The 18,751-nt window shown below is 33.6% G+C and overlaps 2 protein-coding genes across 13 annotated transcripts; one reads left to right on the forward strand and one right to left on the reverse strand.

The window, feature by feature from the left end:
• Window positions 1–38: 38 nt before the first annotated feature.
• On the reverse strand, window positions 39–18,361 carry LOC124957792 (probable beta-hexosaminidase fdl). 10 transcript variants are annotated; one of them, XM_047515120.1, is made up of 10 exons: window positions 17,939–18,062; window positions 14,944–15,033; window positions 11,494–11,548; window positions 7,432–7,656; window positions 6,788–6,931; window positions 5,990–6,121; window positions 5,006–5,268; window positions 4,302–4,913; window positions 3,485–4,214; window positions 39–3,332 (listed from the first exon to the last, which is right to left on the reverse strand). In XM_047515120.1, exons 4-10 carry the CDS (start codon window positions 7,521–7,523, stop codon window positions 3,185–3,187), a joined length of 2,121 nt encoding a protein of 706 aa, XP_047371076.1. In that variant the 5' UTR covers window positions 7,524–7,656; window positions 11,494–11,548; window positions 14,944–15,033; window positions 17,939–18,062; the 3' UTR covers window positions 39–3,184. The 10 variants fall into 10 exon arrangements, with proteins under 10 accessions (XP_047371076.1, XP_047371074.1, XP_047371075.1 ...); XM_047515118.1 differs by lacking the exon at window positions 17,939–18,062 and adding an exon at window positions 15,125–15,770; XM_047515119.1 differs by lacking the exon at window positions 14,944–15,033 and having other exon boundaries at window positions 17,944–18,081.
• On the forward strand, window positions 7,980–14,016 carry LOC124957796. 3 transcript variants are annotated; one of them, XM_047515131.1, is made up of 5 exons: window positions 7,980–8,503; window positions 11,925–12,127; window positions 12,224–12,472; window positions 12,541–12,697; window positions 13,159–14,016. In XM_047515131.1, exons 3-5 carry the CDS (start codon window positions 12,264–12,266, stop codon window positions 13,459–13,461), a joined length of 669 nt encoding a protein of 222 aa, XP_047371087.1. In that variant the 5' UTR covers window positions 7,980–8,503; window positions 11,925–12,127; window positions 12,224–12,263; the 3' UTR covers window positions 13,462–14,016. The 3 variants fall into 3 exon arrangements, with proteins under 3 accessions (XP_047371087.1, XP_047371086.1, XP_047371085.1); XM_047515130.1 differs by having other exon boundaries at window positions 11,878–12,472; XM_047515129.1 differs by having other exon boundaries at window positions 11,925–12,472.
• Window positions 18,362–18,751: the final 390 nt, after the last annotated feature.

Below are 18,751 nucleotides of genomic sequence, written 5' to 3' on the forward strand. Positions count from 1 at the left end.
ATGTAGGACGGGAATAAAAGTTACAATCTACAAAAGGCTCGTATTAAAATTCAGTTTATGTTAAACATTTGTTATTCGCATTTTGTAACAGAGTATATCTTTCTTGAAACGATCATTCTGTATATGCACATTTTTGCCATTGAAAACCAATAATCGTATAAACGCAGGAATACGTCCCCATCAATATTACGCATGATTTCTTTTCTTTATAATATATTAACTATTACTATTTGTGTCTGTATCTATAGTTTCATCTAACGCTCTCCATCCTTCTCCCAATCTTCTTATTCCATAACGAGGCGGAGTAGGAAAACATCGAACGATATATTTCATTCGTTTAGCTAAATCGTCGCGAATAATTTCATTGGCTAAAGTCAAGAACCTGTCTTAATTATTTCGCTTACGATTATCAATGTCAGTAAGTAACAGTAAGTACAGTACTTTCGTGTTTCTTTTCTTTTCTTTTCTTTTCTTTTCTTTTCTTATCTTTTCTTATCTTTTCTCTTTTTTTTTTCACCGGTTTTCTTTTTTCTTTTTTTCTTTTTCTTTAATTAATTCCTATTATTATTATTATTATCTCCTTCTCTTTTCGTTTTTCTACGAGTACAACTTTTTTCTGACCGTATCTGTACACGATATTTATAATACTTTCACACGTTAAATTCACCATCGATATCGCAATATAGGGAGAAAGAAGAAGTGCCGGTATAAGAATATAACACGGATCCTTTCTCCTACTAAACATTTGCGAATATTATACCATTCCTAAAAACACTTAAAAACTACAACGCTATTCTCGTTTCGTTATATTTCACTCGGGAAACTGAACACGGGATGGCCGGTTGTAAGAATCGCCTTTTACATTCGTTTATTTTTAATATTTTAAATATTTATCATAAAAATGAATCTTATTTTCAATAAGAACAGTCGTGACTCTGTTTGTCGGACAACAGAATTCTATATTGTGCTTATAAAAGGGACAATAAGAAACATACGCAAGTAGTCATTCTTATTTCTATTTGTCCCACGTTTATTAGTCGGAATAATTCGAATTTTTTTAATTAATTAACTACATCATAAAATAAAACTCACGTTTCGATTTCTTGTCACCGGCCTCGACCAATGCAAATAGAGCGTCTCTAATAATGCAGCGAAGCTGTCTTAAAACGATAAAAGGATCTAAAATCTCAACGTATTCATCATCAATATGGTCTTTTTTAATATAATGTTCGCTATTATTTTATAAGTAAATCTGCATCGAATCTTTCCTTCTCAATATTTATCCTAAAACATTAGTAAAAGATATCAACACAATATATTTTCACGCTAAACATTAGCGACGTTATTATCAATTTGTTCGCTAGTACCTACATACAAGCAATTTCTGTTACATTGGTATCTCGAACTGATTTCTAACAATTAGTTAAAAAAGTTTTTCGATTCACCAACAAATAACATGCTTGACATTTGGTATACATATATATTTCATCGAGATTTGGCTAACAAAGCTAACACGAGCACTTTGTATAAATTTAAGTCAATGGACGAAAGTACCTTTTTCAAAGATTTCAACTGGCCTTCGAAGCTATGATCGATTTATATAATTGATCCTTCGTAGATATCAATGATCTAAGAATTTAACGATCGAACGACGTATAAATATGACGAAAGATTAAAACTCGTTTGGGAAATGCAAAGATAAACTTGCAAATATTATTAAAAATTTTTCATTTATCTGAATTTTAAAATCTAAACAAGGAAGAATCAAGATTTAAAACGAGATAGCTAGTGCAATGACTCGGTCCAGTAATCTTATGATAGATAAATGTTCGGTGTGCACTATATCGTTCGTACATTACGTGCCCATTCCTGTCATCTTTCTAGATCTTCCACCTTTCCTTATCAGAATGTAGGAACGTACACGCGATCGTCACGCGCACGCACTATAACGAGATCGCGATGCGCGAGACGATTGAACAGCTTAAAAGGCACTTCGAACAGAAAAAAAAAATATTAAAAGGAGACACCCGGTGTATTTATATATATATATATTTAAAAAAAAAAAAAAAAAAAAAAAAAAAAAGTCTCGTCTTGTCACGTTACATCTTCTATCCATTCTTTCCTTCTCTCCCTTACTTCTCTCATCACCTCACCACAGCATGATTAATCTAAATCTTAATACAATAACATCGCATACCACGTTATACACTTACATACAGCGATACTATGTACACACAAAGCTTATCTCACGTTCATCTTAAAGGATCTTTTCATATTTTAAATCTTTCCTTAAACAAGACGTACTGTAGGGATTATGGGAATATCAAAGGTCCAGATGGAATGGAACGTCAGGTTATCCCCCCTCCCTTTCCTTGTGCCATCTCGCGAGACTTCTTTTCAGTACTGCATAGCACTTTCTATTCGTTTCTTATAATTAAACGATCCGTTAATTCGAAGAAACTACATTATCCTTGTTTTTTCTCTCCTGTGCTCGGTGTATCGTGAACAAAAAAAAAAAAAAAGAAAAAAAAAAGAAAAAGAAAAATACTTTCATTATTAACGATAACCATCGAAGAAATATATTTTACAAAATAATTCACTGTTATCTCGCTTAAGGTATGATTAGATAATTTTGAAATCAATCAATGTAACTATATTTTTAAAATATATCTTATACTTTCATTCTACATATACATATGTATGTTTTCCAAACCCCTTAAAATATCCAAAAAAGATAACAGAATCATAGAATTTTGCTGATTAACGCGACGTTCCTTCGAAATCGATCGATAGGTACCGGTCCGTTAAGAGTGCGCGCGCGACCGGAAGAAGGATTCTTCTTAGTCTTGCTTGATCTTTCAAAAAACGTCAAGGTTTATCCGTTCTTATTTTCTAAGAGGCCATTATTATCGCGGATCGTCGTTCCGTCGTCACGTCGTGCAGCAATATCGTAGGCAACACGAGTATTCATGGCAGTTACGAGTATCACTTCGATGTGACTCGATCGATGTCTTATTGGAAAATTATAGCGACCTACTCAGACAATTTTAATTTCTTTCATTTATCGACGTTCCGTTGAGAGGGATGGCCATCCGTTTTGGTTTTTCTAGCGTTCTCTCGTCGCAATTGATCTCCACGATCCATGTAATAGAATAATGCTCGTTCTCAATCATCTAACGATCGGTCAGAGGCATTTGCCGGGATTCTGAGAACACCATTGTGGCCACATGGCTTCCGTCTTGATGCCTCGACTCGTTAACACTTCAACGTGAGCTGCTAACCTCGTGTACACACCTTCGTCGGTGGAATAACCATTGGTTGGTAAATCGCTCCTACAATAATAATAATAATAAAAAAAAAAAAAAAAAAAAAATAATAATAATAATAATAATAATAATAATAATAATAATAATGGGATAACACGATGAAGATATGAAGTTGACAAATGCTTGTGACAATCAGATCCAAGATAATGACAAATTACCATAATCTTTCGGCGAGAGCCGATGCTCTTGGCCATACTCGTGGTCCCAAGGACGCCTGACCCATTTGCTCGCTCCAAATTGCAGCTTCACCACCGAGAATTAGATTCATCTGCTGCTGAGGATACTCCTTCCAAGGTCTATGATTGTAAACCGTTTGCCAGGTACGATATTCGCCACAAGCAGCTTCACCGGTTTCTCTCCATCTACCAAATCCGCAATCCAAGTACCAAGCGTCCACGTGTGACAATATCACTCGAAAACCATCTTCTAAAAGATCCGATGTTTCAAGCCAATTGCTACCACCCCAAGATTGAATGACATGTATCTTTGGATCAAAATACGTCGTAATATATGGACGCTTCGTGAGTGGAGAACTCCACAAAATGACTGCCTTCGGTACCTCGTCATGATTTGCCTTAACCAATCGTTGGAACATTTTCGTTTCGAATTCCGCCCACATAGCATGATGATCGGTCATATTTTGTGCTTGCATCGCCGCGGTTATATTTCCGTACTGTGCCCAGCAATCGAGATTCACCTCATCTCCCCCAAGGTGAATGATATCCCGTACTTCGGTCAGGTCTAACAACTCCCTATAGAGACCCTCTAGTATCCTATACGAGTGCTCGTTTATCGGATTTAGTTGACCGCAGTTTGGTTCACCGCAGTAAGACGTCCAAGGTTGTTGGTCTACGCAAAGTGCTAGTTCGCCATACCCATGTTCCGCTCCTATCGAACAATTTCAATCTACTTAATCGAACATTCTTTTATCAAATTAAAATTAAAATACGAAAGAAACATCAATGATCCACCCACCCCATTGCCAACCAGCACCAGCATGAGCAGGAGAGTCTATCTCAACGAGCACCCTGACTCCTCGAATTCTTGCATAATCAGCGAAGTCTTTAATGTCATCCGGCGTGTAAACTTGATCGCCACTGTAAGCGCCCCATCTCGCCATTTCCGGAAACTGTACCGAGTCAAAGGGGAAGCTCTGAGAATCCGTTAGGTGCCAATGAAAGGTGTTCAGTTTCGAGGCAGCCATACCGTCGATCAGCCTCTTTAACTGGTTGATCCCGAAGAATTGTCTCCCTGTGTCGACGAGTAGACCACGATATGAAAAAACTGGCTTGTCTTCGATCGAAGCACGAGAGAGTACACGTAGAGAACCTTGCCTTTCGGCGCTCTCGTCCCACCAGATCATTTGTCCAAGTGTCTCAAGGCCGTGGCGCACACCGTAATAGCTTTTTCCTGTTATCCGAGCTTCCAAAATCTTACCCTTTAAAATAAGCTCGAGCGTATAAGATTCATCCGTGTCCATGGTTAATTTGGTCCCACGTGAATTTCCAGCACTTAAATATATCAGAAAACTATCGATTCCTGATTTACCTTTGACGTTTGCCACTCGAATCAGACTTCTTACGTTTCCTACAAAAGGGAAGTACCCTTTTTACATATCATACACGTTTGTGATCGCGTTATGCAAGAGATCAAACGTCGTTTGGTTATAAATATTTTACCTAAGAAAACGTCTTTGGCATATTCCAACAAAGTCTTTACGTCTCGATCGCTCGTGTTTACTGTGACAAATTCTATCTGCTGTAAATGCATAGTAACACTTTCATCTCCAAGGATGATGTTCCCTGTAGGTCTAGGCCACAAGAGACGAGTATTACCACCGCATAGAGCTGTACAAGTTGCTAAGGAGATTCTCGATGATCTCACGGCCCTTCTTTCGCAACGACCAGCAACGCACGTCCATGACCAGGGACTTTGAAAGACTCTGTGGAATACAATAATGTAACGATAATAAAACGATATTTTTAAAAATATTAGATTTCAAGATGTCGACAATAATCGAATATAATATCGATTAAGTACTATAACACACGAGTAGCAATTTTGTATCACTCGAAAATATTACAGGTAAAAAGCTCCACACAAAAATAAATAAATTACATGATAAATGGTTGTTGCGACGTGTCTATTCAACGTATATTTACGATAAGTATACGTCGGTTGGAGTGTGTACTTTATTAAAAAAGGAAAAAAGAAAACAGAAAAATAGAAAAAAAAAAGAAAAAAAAAAAAAAAAAGAAGCTAATCAAGAAAAAGCTATGCTGAAAAGAAATCGTATACCAAAATAATAAGTTTTCAAATGAGAAAGCGAGAGTGACACTAGTTTTGGAAAAATATCGTAAAATATTATTTCTATGGAAATGGGACGCTAAACGGATAGATTTAATGAAATTTCGCAAGCTTTTAAAAATTTCGAGACGAACTGACTAGCAAATATTGTACATAGTTTTAAGTTGATTCTGTCAGCTTTTTCTTCGTTAAACGGAAACCTCATATTTCGTCTAACGATTAAAAAATCAGATTAGATGGCGTAGCTTATCATTTAACGTATCCTCTTTTTTCTCGAGACAATCAACTTAAAACATGATATAGTCGCATGGGCAAGCACACGAAGTCCGGGATTTAAAATCTTTTTCTTATCGTACGTCCGTTCATCACGTCCGGTAGAATTCTTTTTCCTTGGTGCACCAAAGTACTTGTATAGGCGATCCTCCGGATTTTTGGTGCTCTCATTATCGACCAAGAAGGTTACGAAGCCCTGTTCGAACTCTTCCAATCTGTGTATGTTAAGACACGAGTGCAACAAAAAAAATAAATATTGTAAAAAAATTTTAAAGCGTATAATAACATGCGATATTCTGAACGAATGATTACAGTTAATTAAGTATGTATATCAGGCATTAAAAAATAAGAAAAAAAAAGAAAAGAAAGAAAAAGAAAAAGAAATAGAAAATAAACAAACAGAATTAAATGTGAAGAGCGAAAGAGTAAAGATTAGGAATACTAACAAAAAAAAAAAGAAAAGAAAAGAAAAAGAGAAAGGAAAAGAGGATGTCCGAGTAACTTTTACATTTATCTAATTTTTTTTTTTTTTTTTTTTTCCCCTTAATAAGACATTTCTTCTCTCGATGGCATATCAGAGAACTTAAAGATGAAGTTACGACCTTTTAACAGACTCGTAAATGTCATAAAACGGGACTTGGTATCGATGAGATATAATCTACAGATCTATATTGTGATCATTGACGTTTGATAAACTTTTCATAATCATGAATGTAAAGCTATCGACGTTTTTACATACAGCATTGACATTGAACGTTGTCATTCCAACACTTAAACTTGTCTCTTCTTCGTGTATTAAGTACATATCATACACACGTATGTAAGTACTTATTACTACGTATGGGTAATATCGACCATGGCTATTTAGAGTTTTAACTCACCGACGTGTCGTGAAGGGCTGCAACGAGGCAAGTGGCGGTGCATGCGCGTACATGGCAATAAGAAGTACGCCGGTTATCAAAACGAGGAAGAGGAGAATCCTCCTCATCCATCCGCTCGGCAGGCTACCCCCCATTCTCGCTAATCTGCAAACAAAATCAATGGGACTGCTGTTAATTTCGTTCGGTGCTTCTATCATACAGGGTGTCCTATTTCGATCAAATTATATACATAAAGGTCGTCGAAATGATCAGTATGACCTTTGAGAGTCATTACTCGTTATTTATTTAATATAATCATCAAATATAACATTTTTAAACTCTCTTGTATTTACTTTTCATTGTTATTAGTTTCGATGCTAGAAAAGAAAAAGAAAAAAAAGATGAAAAGTAGACAATGTTGAAATTTTTTATACGAATGTATTTATTTTATATATATATATATATATAGCAATTATTTTTTATAATACATACATATATGTGTGTGTGTGTGTGTGTGTTTTTATAAGATTGTATTTAATATTGTGTATGTGTGTGTTTGTGTATGTATGTGTGTAAATATAAAATTAGTATATATTAATATGACTACAAACTACCCCGAAGATTTTTATTTTCCAAAAGAAAAATATATAAAAATTATATTATACCTATAAACGTATGCCTTGATGAACGGAGAACGCCGTAGAAAAAGCATTATAACGACTAGAAATTCACTATGTACGATCTTATACCACGGCATTCCTCGGTATGACGATTAGAAGCTCCGCTTGCGCTTCTTAAAAGTGGAACGAGATCATCGATCGATAGACGTCGACTGACAATGAGTGCCCCGTTGAACCGAGTCGATAAATGTTGTAAACTCAATGCTGTTCCTTTTCAAGAAATTCAATAATTCCACATGAATTTCGTAATAATTATTTTCCAATCGAAACATAATCTTAAATATCTTTTTATAACGATAACGATTCTATATTTTACCGAAATGATAAGTACGAATCTTGATCGATCGTTCAGAAAGACCAAAGAAGAAACAAAAAGAGGGTACCGATTACTCCTTGATTTCGTTGGATGACGTTAGGAGTGTCTAGATACTAGGCACGAGGGTGTAGCTAAATCGCGTGCGTCGCGACGCGTCGCGGCGCCGCAACCGTCCTGGCGTAGCCAGGCAACGGGGAGTCCGACGAACGGTCGACTCGCTAGGTACTAGTCTCGAACGAAACTGTATTGAAAACGGATCGAGAGGGGGTGAAAAGAAAAGATCCTCCGATAGCATTTTATTCTGGATCGCAAGAAATTCAATTTGAAATATATCGATCGATCTTTTGAAAACTCGCTTCTAAAAGTGATCGATCTTATCGATAAATTCAACAAAAAGATTATAATCTTTGATTTTCGTCATATTAAAAGAGTTACAGTTAAATTTGTGTATTAGAGTTATATATACATATACATACATATATGTATATATATATTTTTTTTTTTATTTTTTCTTGCCTTTTTCTCTTGGTGACATTTAAAGGATAAAAAAGAAAGCAAAAGAAATTCATTTGAAAAGGGAAGAATTTTTCGATAAAACTATCAACGAGCTATTCGTGATTAGGGGTGATCGTTTAATGCCAAGACACGACGAAGACGAGAACGACGAGGTCGGATGACAAGGACAACGCTGGTAGTGATCCGATCGAAGTGATTTTATCAGGATGCAAACAGGCTTGGCGGGTAAGTGAACGCGCCTACTTTCGTGCGATCCAATTTCCATTCTTCTACGATGGATTTAGGCCTTGTTCTTTACATAGACATACAGGTATACATATACATATGTGCACAAGTAACACATATACCTACGCACGAAAATCGATTTCGTTTGAGAACACTTCGTTTCTTCTTTTATGATATACGTTCATAACGAGAACTCGTATTCGAATATTCCTAAATATCGTATCTTTCGTATCGAGAGTACTGTGTAGTATCGAGAGACTGTGTTATCGAGAACACCTGTGGAGTCTATCTTTGCAATGAGAGAAATCTCGAATACTGCAGTTCTATCAGCAGCGCGAGCACGTGGAAACTGTCCTTCCCTATTTCTATTTTTCTCTCTCTCTCTCTCTCTCTCTCTCTTTCTTTCTCTCTCTCTCTCTCTCTCTCTCTCTCTGGATAATAAATTGTCGAAGAAACATGATAGAGGATCTGAATTTGAACATCTAGACATTCTCTCTATTTTTTTTTTCTATTCTCCCATTTTATTTTTTCACATTTTTCGAAAGTAATATAAATGTTTTCATTTATGTCCTTTCCTACGTTCCTAATATTCATCACGCAACGTCCTATGCTCGTACTACTTCACAGTTTCGCCTTCTTGCTCGGCATAATCGTAATCTAAGAAAGAGAAAGAGAGAGAGAGAGAGAGAGAGAGAGAGAGAGAGAGAGAGAGAGAGAGAGAGAGAGAGAGAGAGAGAGAGAGAGAGAGAGAGAGAGAGAGAGAGAGAGAGAGAGAAAGAGCGCGCGCACAATTCGCTATTATCCTTACTGCTACCATCGTCGTACACGGCTTCGATCGTTCAATTACATTTTTTTTTCTTTTCTCGAGTTATTATTTTATAACTATCGTATATATTTTTACTTCGGTTCTATGTTTTTTTTCTTCCTTTTTCTTTACATAACAATGTTGACGAGTCTTCTTATTTATTATTTAATAAATTCTTTTGACTAAGCCGAATGGTATCTTTTTCCGAAAAATAAAGACTATGTTTTTTTATTATATTTATATATGTAATATTTATATATTTCATATTTACACATTTTTTAACATACTTATTTTGCAAATATATATATATATATACAACAATTTCGTATATTAGCTTCAATAATGAATTTAAGGTAGAAAATTTCTTAAGTCCAATCAACTGAACTTGAATTTATAAAAAAGAAAAAAAAAAAAAAGGTAAAAAAAAAACAAGATAGATGTTAAAAATCTATTGATCGGCTGTTCTGACAGATCACGATGATAAATCATGTCCTCTCATCCCCCTTGAATTCTCGCGCAAATTTCGCCCTGAATTTTTTTTCAACAAAAAGATAACAGCATTCTTCTCGTAGAACGTTCGTAAGTAGGTATACGTCGATCGAGCTTTATATTGTGCTTTTGCCCGTCCACGTTGAAGTGCGAAGTCGTGATTTCTAAAGGCTCACCCCACGGTTCTGTAATTTTCTCGCGCCTATCGCGCATTAAAGTGAGTCTGGATAAATCGAACAATGCTTTAAACACCGACAATTCACACTCATACGAGTTTCTTTCTCCTTTCTTCTTTTCTTTTTTATCTTTTTTTTTTCCCCTAAATTAATGACTAATCTGTGAAACTGAAATCCTTTAAAGAAAGAATAAAAAAAAAAAAAAGAATAATAACAATAATACAAGGCGAATGTTACACATAAATTTTTATTGTTAAAATATTGATGCGATTTCTTGGGAAAAATTTCATTGGAAAAATGTCGAATGTTTCTTCGCGAGTTGAATTGCAATTGCAATTGCAATTTCAATTTCAATTTCAATTTCAATTTCAATTTCGACCAACCGATTCCTTTGTCGATTTTCAACGTGTATTCTAAATAACAAAAAAAAAAAAAAAATATCAGTTTTCATTTGTCAAGTAAGGCCTCGCAAAATTTTTATGAGATCGTGCCGATAGAATGCACCGAATATATAAAAGAGTCAGCAAACTCATCGATGTAAAGCAAGGTCAACGTGGTAGACGAAAGTAGATAAATTCGATCCTCGAAGAGACCTTTTAATTGACCGATATTTGCCGATGTTGCAAGCATTGTTCCGCGTTCCATTTTTCTCTACACTCTGACTTTATCTCTAAATTTATCAGTTATCATTCTGCGATTATTCGAATTACGTCTTTTTCACATTCGCATAAAATAACTGTTATTTTTTTTTTTTTTCATGAACAAATTAATCGACATAATTAATCAATGACATACATTGATAAGTGTTAAGCACGATAAATTTCGAACTATCTTGCAACGATCGGAAGAAAATGGTTATTTCGCATAACGTATCAAGGTGAAGGTTATAATCAACTATTTGTATATATAACGTACATTATACATTTTAACATGCAAATAATATATATATATAAAAGTTATTTCTTAATAAGTTCAAAAAAATTATCTCGAATTTGTTAACATCCAAACAAATTACGATAATATTTACATGTATGTAAATTATTACAATACAACAAAACTGTATCTCTTCGTATGCCTTTTCTATGTTTAAACGACAGATAAAGCTTGTAAACATGTATAGAATATTATTGTATTTTCCTTATTAAAGAAAAAAAAAAACACTGATAAAGAGAAATAAAGATAACACTTATAACAGATAACAGGAAAGTGTATAGTCGAAATTAGATGTTAACAGCTTTTATTTAATTTTTTTGGCATTCGACCACAAGTATTTTAATATACGATCGTCGCACGAATGAATCTTTACGCATGAACTCGAAAAAGATTTTAAATAATTCTTTTGGCAGACGAAGGAAGCGTTCATCTTGAATAACGCACGAGAATTTTCGTTTAATCGAATTTTATACGGGAGAACGATTTTCGAATAAAAGCAAATACATCGCAGCGATAAAATTATTTAATTAAGCTAACGAAGAAAAATTATGCTTCGAGAATTGTAAAGGATATATTTACGGACTTACTGTATTTGACGTATCAATGAACTTCTTCATCCAAAATCCTGCCTTTGTATTGCATCTACAACATATACGTGATAGGAATAAGCTTACATAGGATTACATCGTGCACTTTCATGGATATAGATATTATAAATCAAAAATGTTTAAACTTGGCAAGTTATACCAGATATTATTTATCGACACTATATTTCATTACGACGAACAACGAATATTTTCTTTGTCTTAAATATGTAAACGATGCGTTTTCGTATACATAATATCGCTTTTCACTTGCCAAAACTTTGGACAACTTCGTTAAAAACAAAGATCTCAAGTATTTTCAAAATCATTATAATATTCATGGTAGACTCATATATATATTTTTAAAACTTTCAATGTCATTTTCAGATGTACTAAGAAATCTAAAATAAATCATATTTTATTATAATCAAAAGATGACGAAGAAGAGGACAAACCACGATATCACGATTCGTGGATTTTCTCATTGTCCAAGGTTAAATTTCTCCACGAAACCGATGAGAGCTATAGTGGACAATAACTTACGAGGACTTGAAAGACGAACGAAGATTCTTGCTTTGGAAGAATCGAAGAAGAAATTATCGTGAGATCACAAGGAATGAAATGGTTCAAAAGGAAAGTATGTCAAAGTATCGCGTCGAGATAAGTCTGATACGTGCCTTTAATGTTTAGTCACTTTGATGGTATAATCGAAATTTATCGAAACATAATTTAGCGTACATTTTGAAGACTGAATAAATGTAAACAAAAAAGCGATGAGAGGATTAGCTGTGTTGGCCGCGGTGCAGATCGCCCAAAATCACTCTAACAGTATCGTTAACAGTGCCGATGAAAGCAAAACATCGATCGAATTAGATCATTCGAATATTTTGGGATATAATATTTCATCAAACAGCGGTAGTACAGGCAAGAACGGTCACTTCGAAACTGACTTGCACGGTCACGTAAACATTTTACTCGGAGGGTAAGTATTATTTTGAATTATAGCTGTATTGAGAATGAATGATTAATAAACGGAATTATGTTTTTCAGAGCTATGCTTAGCGGAGTGATCATGGTACTGATAGTGATATGTTATTGCTGTCATAAAAATATGAAAAAATATCGACCTCAGGAATATTCTCATTATTGGAGAGCCGAACCCGACGTCCATAGTCTCGAAGTATTCACTATGGATTCCCATATCACGGTGAAATCTAAAATACGACTCAATTATTTCTAGAGAGACTCTGCTAATTAAATAACTGATATAAGATAGAAAATAAACAAACAAACGAACGAACAAACAAACAAACAAACAAACAAACAAACATGAGATAGAATAAAAATAAAATATAGAGGAATACCGATTGTAAATGGTATTTATTATATTTCGATTTCAAGTGATCAAAATTGAAATGAAATAAATCAACATTCGTTTCGAATTAAATATCCATCGTTCGAGGAAATTCTTTAAATAGAAGAAAAAAGAAAAAAGAGGAAAGAAAAAAAGAAAATATAAATAAAAACATTCTTTTTTCTTCATTAAACTTCTCTCCAGAAAGAACGTCTCCCACGTTCAAGTCACACGCAGAGCCTCTCTAGAAATACTTACACCAAAGGCTACACTCTAAGCTCATTTAAAATTCGTTAATTTTCTGTACATGCCAGTGCCCGGAGAGAGTAGCAATGACGAACCCGGAAGATGGAACCCAAGCTGCTCTTCCTTGTCCGTTGACACCGGGCCCACCTCCTGCTTACGAGAGTCTCATTTTCGATCCGCAAAGTCTCCCATTCTCCAGCGAGAAAAAGGATACCACGGAAGTTACAATGAACGAGTCGACGATGAACGAAGACGCTTCTACTATAAATTCGGAAACAAGTCAACCGAAGAAGGAAGAAAATCTAAAAGACGATAGAGATCTACCTTCTTACGAGGCTGCTTTGAAATTGGAAGCTGATGGATACGTCTAAAGTTAAGACGTTTATTTATAGTTTGTGACACGGTGAAAGTGCCAGTCTCCATCATCTTTTCTTCGATCGTTAAAGTCGACAAAAGTTATCTCACTTGTTTAAAGAAGGGAAAGAAAAGAAAGAAAAAAAAAAGAAAGGATAACGTCGAAATGAATCAACAAATCGAGCTGCTCTTTTAGATCATAAGGATTATATTCTACTAGCTATTATTCTTTGAGAATAATCAAAAGCTTGACATCCAATCGCTGGAAATAAATCAAGAGAAAAAACAGTAAAATTAGTTTCGAATCTTGATTATTCTTATAACAATTGTAAATGATATTTCGTAAGCACGTCAAAAAATTAGACTACTTACATATAATCATATATCTATATCTATTTATAATATATCCAAAAATGTGGGAAAGTGTCAACGAATCGATGAAATAGTACAGATGATCAATATCAAATAAATAAATAATCGTAAGAATTCAAAGCTATCAAAAAAGATCTCAAAAACACTATAAATCAATAAAAATATATATGTAAGCATTATAAATAGATACGTTATTAAAAAATGATTCTCTTATATATATATATATATATATATATATATATATATATATATATATACATATATATATACATATATATATGTATATATATACACATATATATATATACATATATATATATGTATATATATACACATATATATATATATACATATATATACGTACGTGTAACTTTGAATTTTACGAAATATAAATCATAGAAGAAAAAGTCATAATTAGGCATATGAATCATGCTCAGATATAAACGATAAAACATGAATGGTATTACACGTTATCGAATATATTGCAATAAATTTACAAAAGCGTGTTGTATCGTATATTTTACTTACGATTAAATTCCTACCAACGATAAAATCCTATACACACTCTAGTAAACAAAATATTCGTTATCAAAATACTCTTACTAATACAAAAAAAAAGGAAACAAAAAAAAGAGAGAGAGGGAGGGAGAGAGAGAGAGAGAGAGAGAGAGAGAGAGAGAGAGAGAGAGAGAGAGAGAGAGAGAAAACAGAGAAGAGAGAAAAATTCACTATGTATATACATATGTGATTAAAAGCCATATTATCTCTCGAATGAAATTATTATTGCGCATGTTTCTCTACTGATACTATACACATATATATACACACACACACACATACATGCACACACGCACGCACGCATACAGAAAGATATTTCGATCTAAATCTAATATAGTTTAAAAACGCGTGTACGGGAATTTTAATTGAATATTGAATCAAATAAACAATGCTAGATAATAATTAGAAGAAAAAAAAAAGAGAGAAATAAAGAAAAAGAAGCAAAAGAAAAAATTATTATTCATTCATGCTTGAGATTCAGGACTAATCGTATTGAAATGTATAGATATCATCTTATTATAAAAATAATTACAATTTTATCGAATATAAATTTAAATCTTCGAACTTACGATATTCCATTATGATACAAATAAGTTTTATATCATGATATTTGGTATCGGATGCAGCATCAAAGTTATTGCATTTTCATGCTCACCATCCTGAAATAATGTTTATAAAAATCTTACTTTTTTTTTTTTTTACCTTATCGAAGTGTATACTCGTAAAATCAACAAAATAAATTATAATAACATTTTAATCGAATAGAAGATATCCATGAGTTATATGTGTACGCTCGTATCTTATATAATATATTATCCTAAAATATCATTTCTCACGATGTGAAAAAATATATCGGATTAATGAATTACAAAACTTATCTCGTATAAATTCACACACAAATCAGACACATATATTTCTTCTTTACAAATATGTTTTTTTGTTTTTACTTCTTATTTTTTTCTTTCTTTCCTTCTTTTCCTCTTTTTATTCTTTTTTTCTTTTTTTTTTTCTTTTTTTTTTTTTCTTCGCGTCTTACGACACTCGCGGCACGCGAACGTACAAATATATAGGTATTGTTCGAACGTGAGAATATCCAGACGATTTGTGAGCGATCTAACGAAGTGGGAGACGAAACAGAAAGAGAGAGAGAGAGAGAGAGAGAGAGAGAGAGAGAAAGAGAGACCAGGGAGGCTGCGCGCCCGCAACAGTATTGCGTTACATCCGCCAGTAATCATTTGTTTTACGACCTCGTGGGGATTTATAATTCAGATATCGAGACCACCAGAAACGCTTGAAAGACTTCTATTCGAAGTTATTCTAGTTCTAACATGAACTCTTCATTTTCTCTATCTCTCTCTCTATCTTTATCTTCCTCTCTCTCTCTCTCTCTCTCTCTCTCTCTCTCTCTCTCTCTCTCTCTCTCTCTCTCTCTCTCTCTCTCCCTATCTCTACCTTTCTCTCTCTCTCTCTCTATCTCTCTATCTCTCTCTCTCACACTCTCTTTCTCTCTCCTTCGTTCTCTTTTTTACTGAGTATCTAGACTTAGACTAATGTAGTACCACGTAATAGGATATTTTGAACTGAGACGGCTTCTTGTGGAATCAACAAGGGATTAGCACTTATATGCTGTCTCCATTGGTTAGTTAAAATGTCAAGAATTAATTTTTGTTATAAACCTTTTGTAGATGAATATTGTATTATTTAAATAATTAAAAGAAGACAAAAAAATATATAGAAAAAAACATTACAGAGAGAAAGAGAAAGAGAAATGTAGAATTTCTGGATGAAAATGAGAAAACATGCTCGACCAATTTCCGTTTAAACCGTCGCCAATTTACGTAGAAAATTACTACAGACAACAAATTAGTAGTGATTATCTTCCAGCGCGATTATTATCTAGAGAAATCGGAAAACGACAGAACCCAACTACTGTCCATTATTTGTGTTACGTTTTTTTTTTTTTTCTTTTTTTTCTTTTTTTTTTTTTTTTTTTATATTTTTTTTCTTTTCTTTTTTTTCCATTATATTTTATTTTCTTTCTTCTTTTTGTGTTTTTTTTTCTTCTTGCTGAAGTCCCAAGAGATTAAAATTTTAACGATGCGCTTAACGAAGCCGACACACATACACACACACACACTCCGTGCGCTCGTTATAATAGCAAACGTTGTGAGGATATAATAATCGCGGAAGTTTCTTAAATACACTTGTAGTTTTGATACATTTAAACGAAGAACCCCACTACTTAACCTAATATTTCAAGTTTTTAACACGTTTACCAATATGTGTATATATATACATATATTACCAATGACTATGCGTTAATTCAAATTAGTATATCTTAGGTATAAAATATACATAGAAATAACATGTGACTTTGGACTAAGTCAATTATTTTATCATAATGTCATGTTATAAAATATACACAGCATATATAAATATATATATATATATATATATATATATATATATATATATATATGTATATATATACACATACATATACGAATATGTACATGCAAATATACCTCAGACGCGTGTGATATGTGCATATACAATATATATGACGTAGGTTACGATCCAATACAATTTAAACTATATAATGTTAGTTAGCTGATCACAATGAAATTCTAATAATGACGTTGGCGATACTCTTACTAATATATAGAATTTACATAGATCCGGCAAGAAGAGACCTGACCTTAATTCGTCGACGTTATGCCAACAAAATCGGGACATCGTCGTATAGAGATAAACGAGTTGGTACTGTCAATTATAAGACTGATTAATCGATCTTACGTACTTATTCGTATTACAAAAGCAATGTTAAGAAGCGAGAAATGAAAATATGAATATATGACAATATATGACCAATAATTTCTTTTTTCGTTTTTCTAATCTTTTCTTGTAATAAGACAAATTTAAAGTAGCATTGATTTACATATTAAAGGCCTTTTATAATTTATACATTAACGAATAAAAACGCAAATATAATCAACATAGATAAAAATCTTAGCGAGGAAAAATTTAATGAGCTATGTAATGAAGAATCTAATCTATTCTCGATACGATAATAATGTTTGATTTTCTCGAGAAATCCTTTTTCCGAGAATACTTTCACTCAATATCGAACCATGCGAATTATTCTCAGAATAAATTATACGCGATAATAAATATAATGTGCACAGGATAGATAAAAATGATAAAAGGAAGAGAGAGAAAGAGAGGGGAGGGGAGGTAAAGGGAGAAAGAGAGAGAGAGAGAGAGAGAGAGAGAAAGAGAGAGAGAGAGAAAGAGATATTAACATATCCATTTGAAAATAAAAAAGAAAAGATTAGATATTAAAAGTTAAAAAAGATAAATATGTAATTATTGTTCGTGATAAATAATTCCTACTCCACCTTTTTATCTGTTTTATCTATCTATCTCTTTTCCTCTCTTTCTTTCTCGCATCGTATTTTTTTCTCTCAGACGAAGAATATCAAAGTGAAAGTGATCAAAAAGAAATGATAAAAATAAAAAAAGGAAAAAAAAGAAGGGGAAAGAAAAAAAAGAAAAACAACTCACCTAACCTTGCAAGACCGACTACGTTGGATCCGATTGTCCTTCAGAGAAAAATCTCTTCGGTCTCGATCCCAGATCAACGATGATGCTCTCTTCCATCCACCGTTCGTGTAACGCTTGTAACACTTAACCATACGAGAAGGCACTTTTTTCACGCCAAGAGAAAAAATCGTTGAAAGATGTTTGTAGTAAGGTCACGCGTGTAACGGTAAGCTTCTTCCATGTCAAAGGAGAGAGTACTCCGAAAAGTGTACGATTTAGCGCGCGCGCACGCTCCGATTCGACTCCGCACTGCTTTCCGCTACTGGTTCTACTTCTTTCCACTCCCACACGACCTTTACCTGATGGCCAGCCTGGCCCTCGCATCTGTCTATGCTGCGTCCGCTCTCCGCTATCTGCAACCCCCACTCCGTTGGATTCTCTAGACTGAATTACGTTCAGAAAGAAAAACATTTACTGTTGAGGGAGCTACCATCGCAGCTCCACCCCAACGCTCTCTGTCGATAATATTATCAACTAATATGTACGATAGCGTCACGTATATTCAGCCAATCGTAATAGTACATGTAAAGAGCGCCTTTTACTGATTCTGTTTTCTTTTATTCAAATTGTTTTTCCTTTTATCTCGAATTTTTCTTACTAGTTCAAAAATGATTATTTATATTTTCTTCCAAAAATATTCATTTTCGTTAAAATTAATAATTAGAATAAAAAACAATAATAATCTGATGAAATAAATGCAATTGGTTAAAAATTAGCGCGTATTTGATGATAACATATTTGGTAGTTATATTTGGTATAGTTTTAAATATGCGC

This window comes from Vespa velutina, chromosome 2 (assembly GCF_912470025.1).
Source record: "Vespa velutina chromosome 2, iVesVel2.1, whole genome shotgun sequence".
Taxonomy (NCBI): domain Eukaryota; kingdom Metazoa; phylum Arthropoda; class Insecta; order Hymenoptera; family Vespidae; genus Vespa; species Vespa velutina.

What these genes read in the sequence shown, in the direction of transcription:
- LOC124957796 (XM_047515130.1), top strand. Translation starts at nt 12,264, where the DNA reads ATGAGAGGATTAGCTGTGTTGGCCGCGGTGCAGATCGCCCAAAATCAC. An exon ending in GTAAACATTTTACTCGGAGG is followed by an intron (nt 12,473 to 12,540) that starts GTAAGTATTATT and finishes TATGTTTTTCAG; the next exon opens with AGCTATGCTTAGCGGAGTGA. An exon ending in CTATGGATTCCCATATCACG is followed by an intron (nt 12,698 to 13,158) that starts GTGAAATCTAAA and finishes TGTACATGCCAG; the next exon opens with TGCCCGGAGAGAGTAGCAAT.
- LOC124957792 (XM_047515116.1), bottom strand. Translation starts at nt 18,069, where the DNA reads ATGGTTAAGTGTTACAAGCGTTACACGAACGGTGGATGGAAGAGAGCA. An exon ending in TGCCAAAGACGTTTTCTTAG is followed by an intron (nt 4,914 to 5,005) that starts GTAAAATATTTA and finishes TCCCTTTTGTAG; the next exon opens with GAAACGTAAGAAGTCTGATT. An exon ending in GCTCTCGCCGAAAGATTATG is followed by an intron (nt 3,333 to 3,484) that starts GTAATTTGTCAT and finishes TTATTATTGTAG; the next exon opens with GAGCGATTTACCAACCAATG.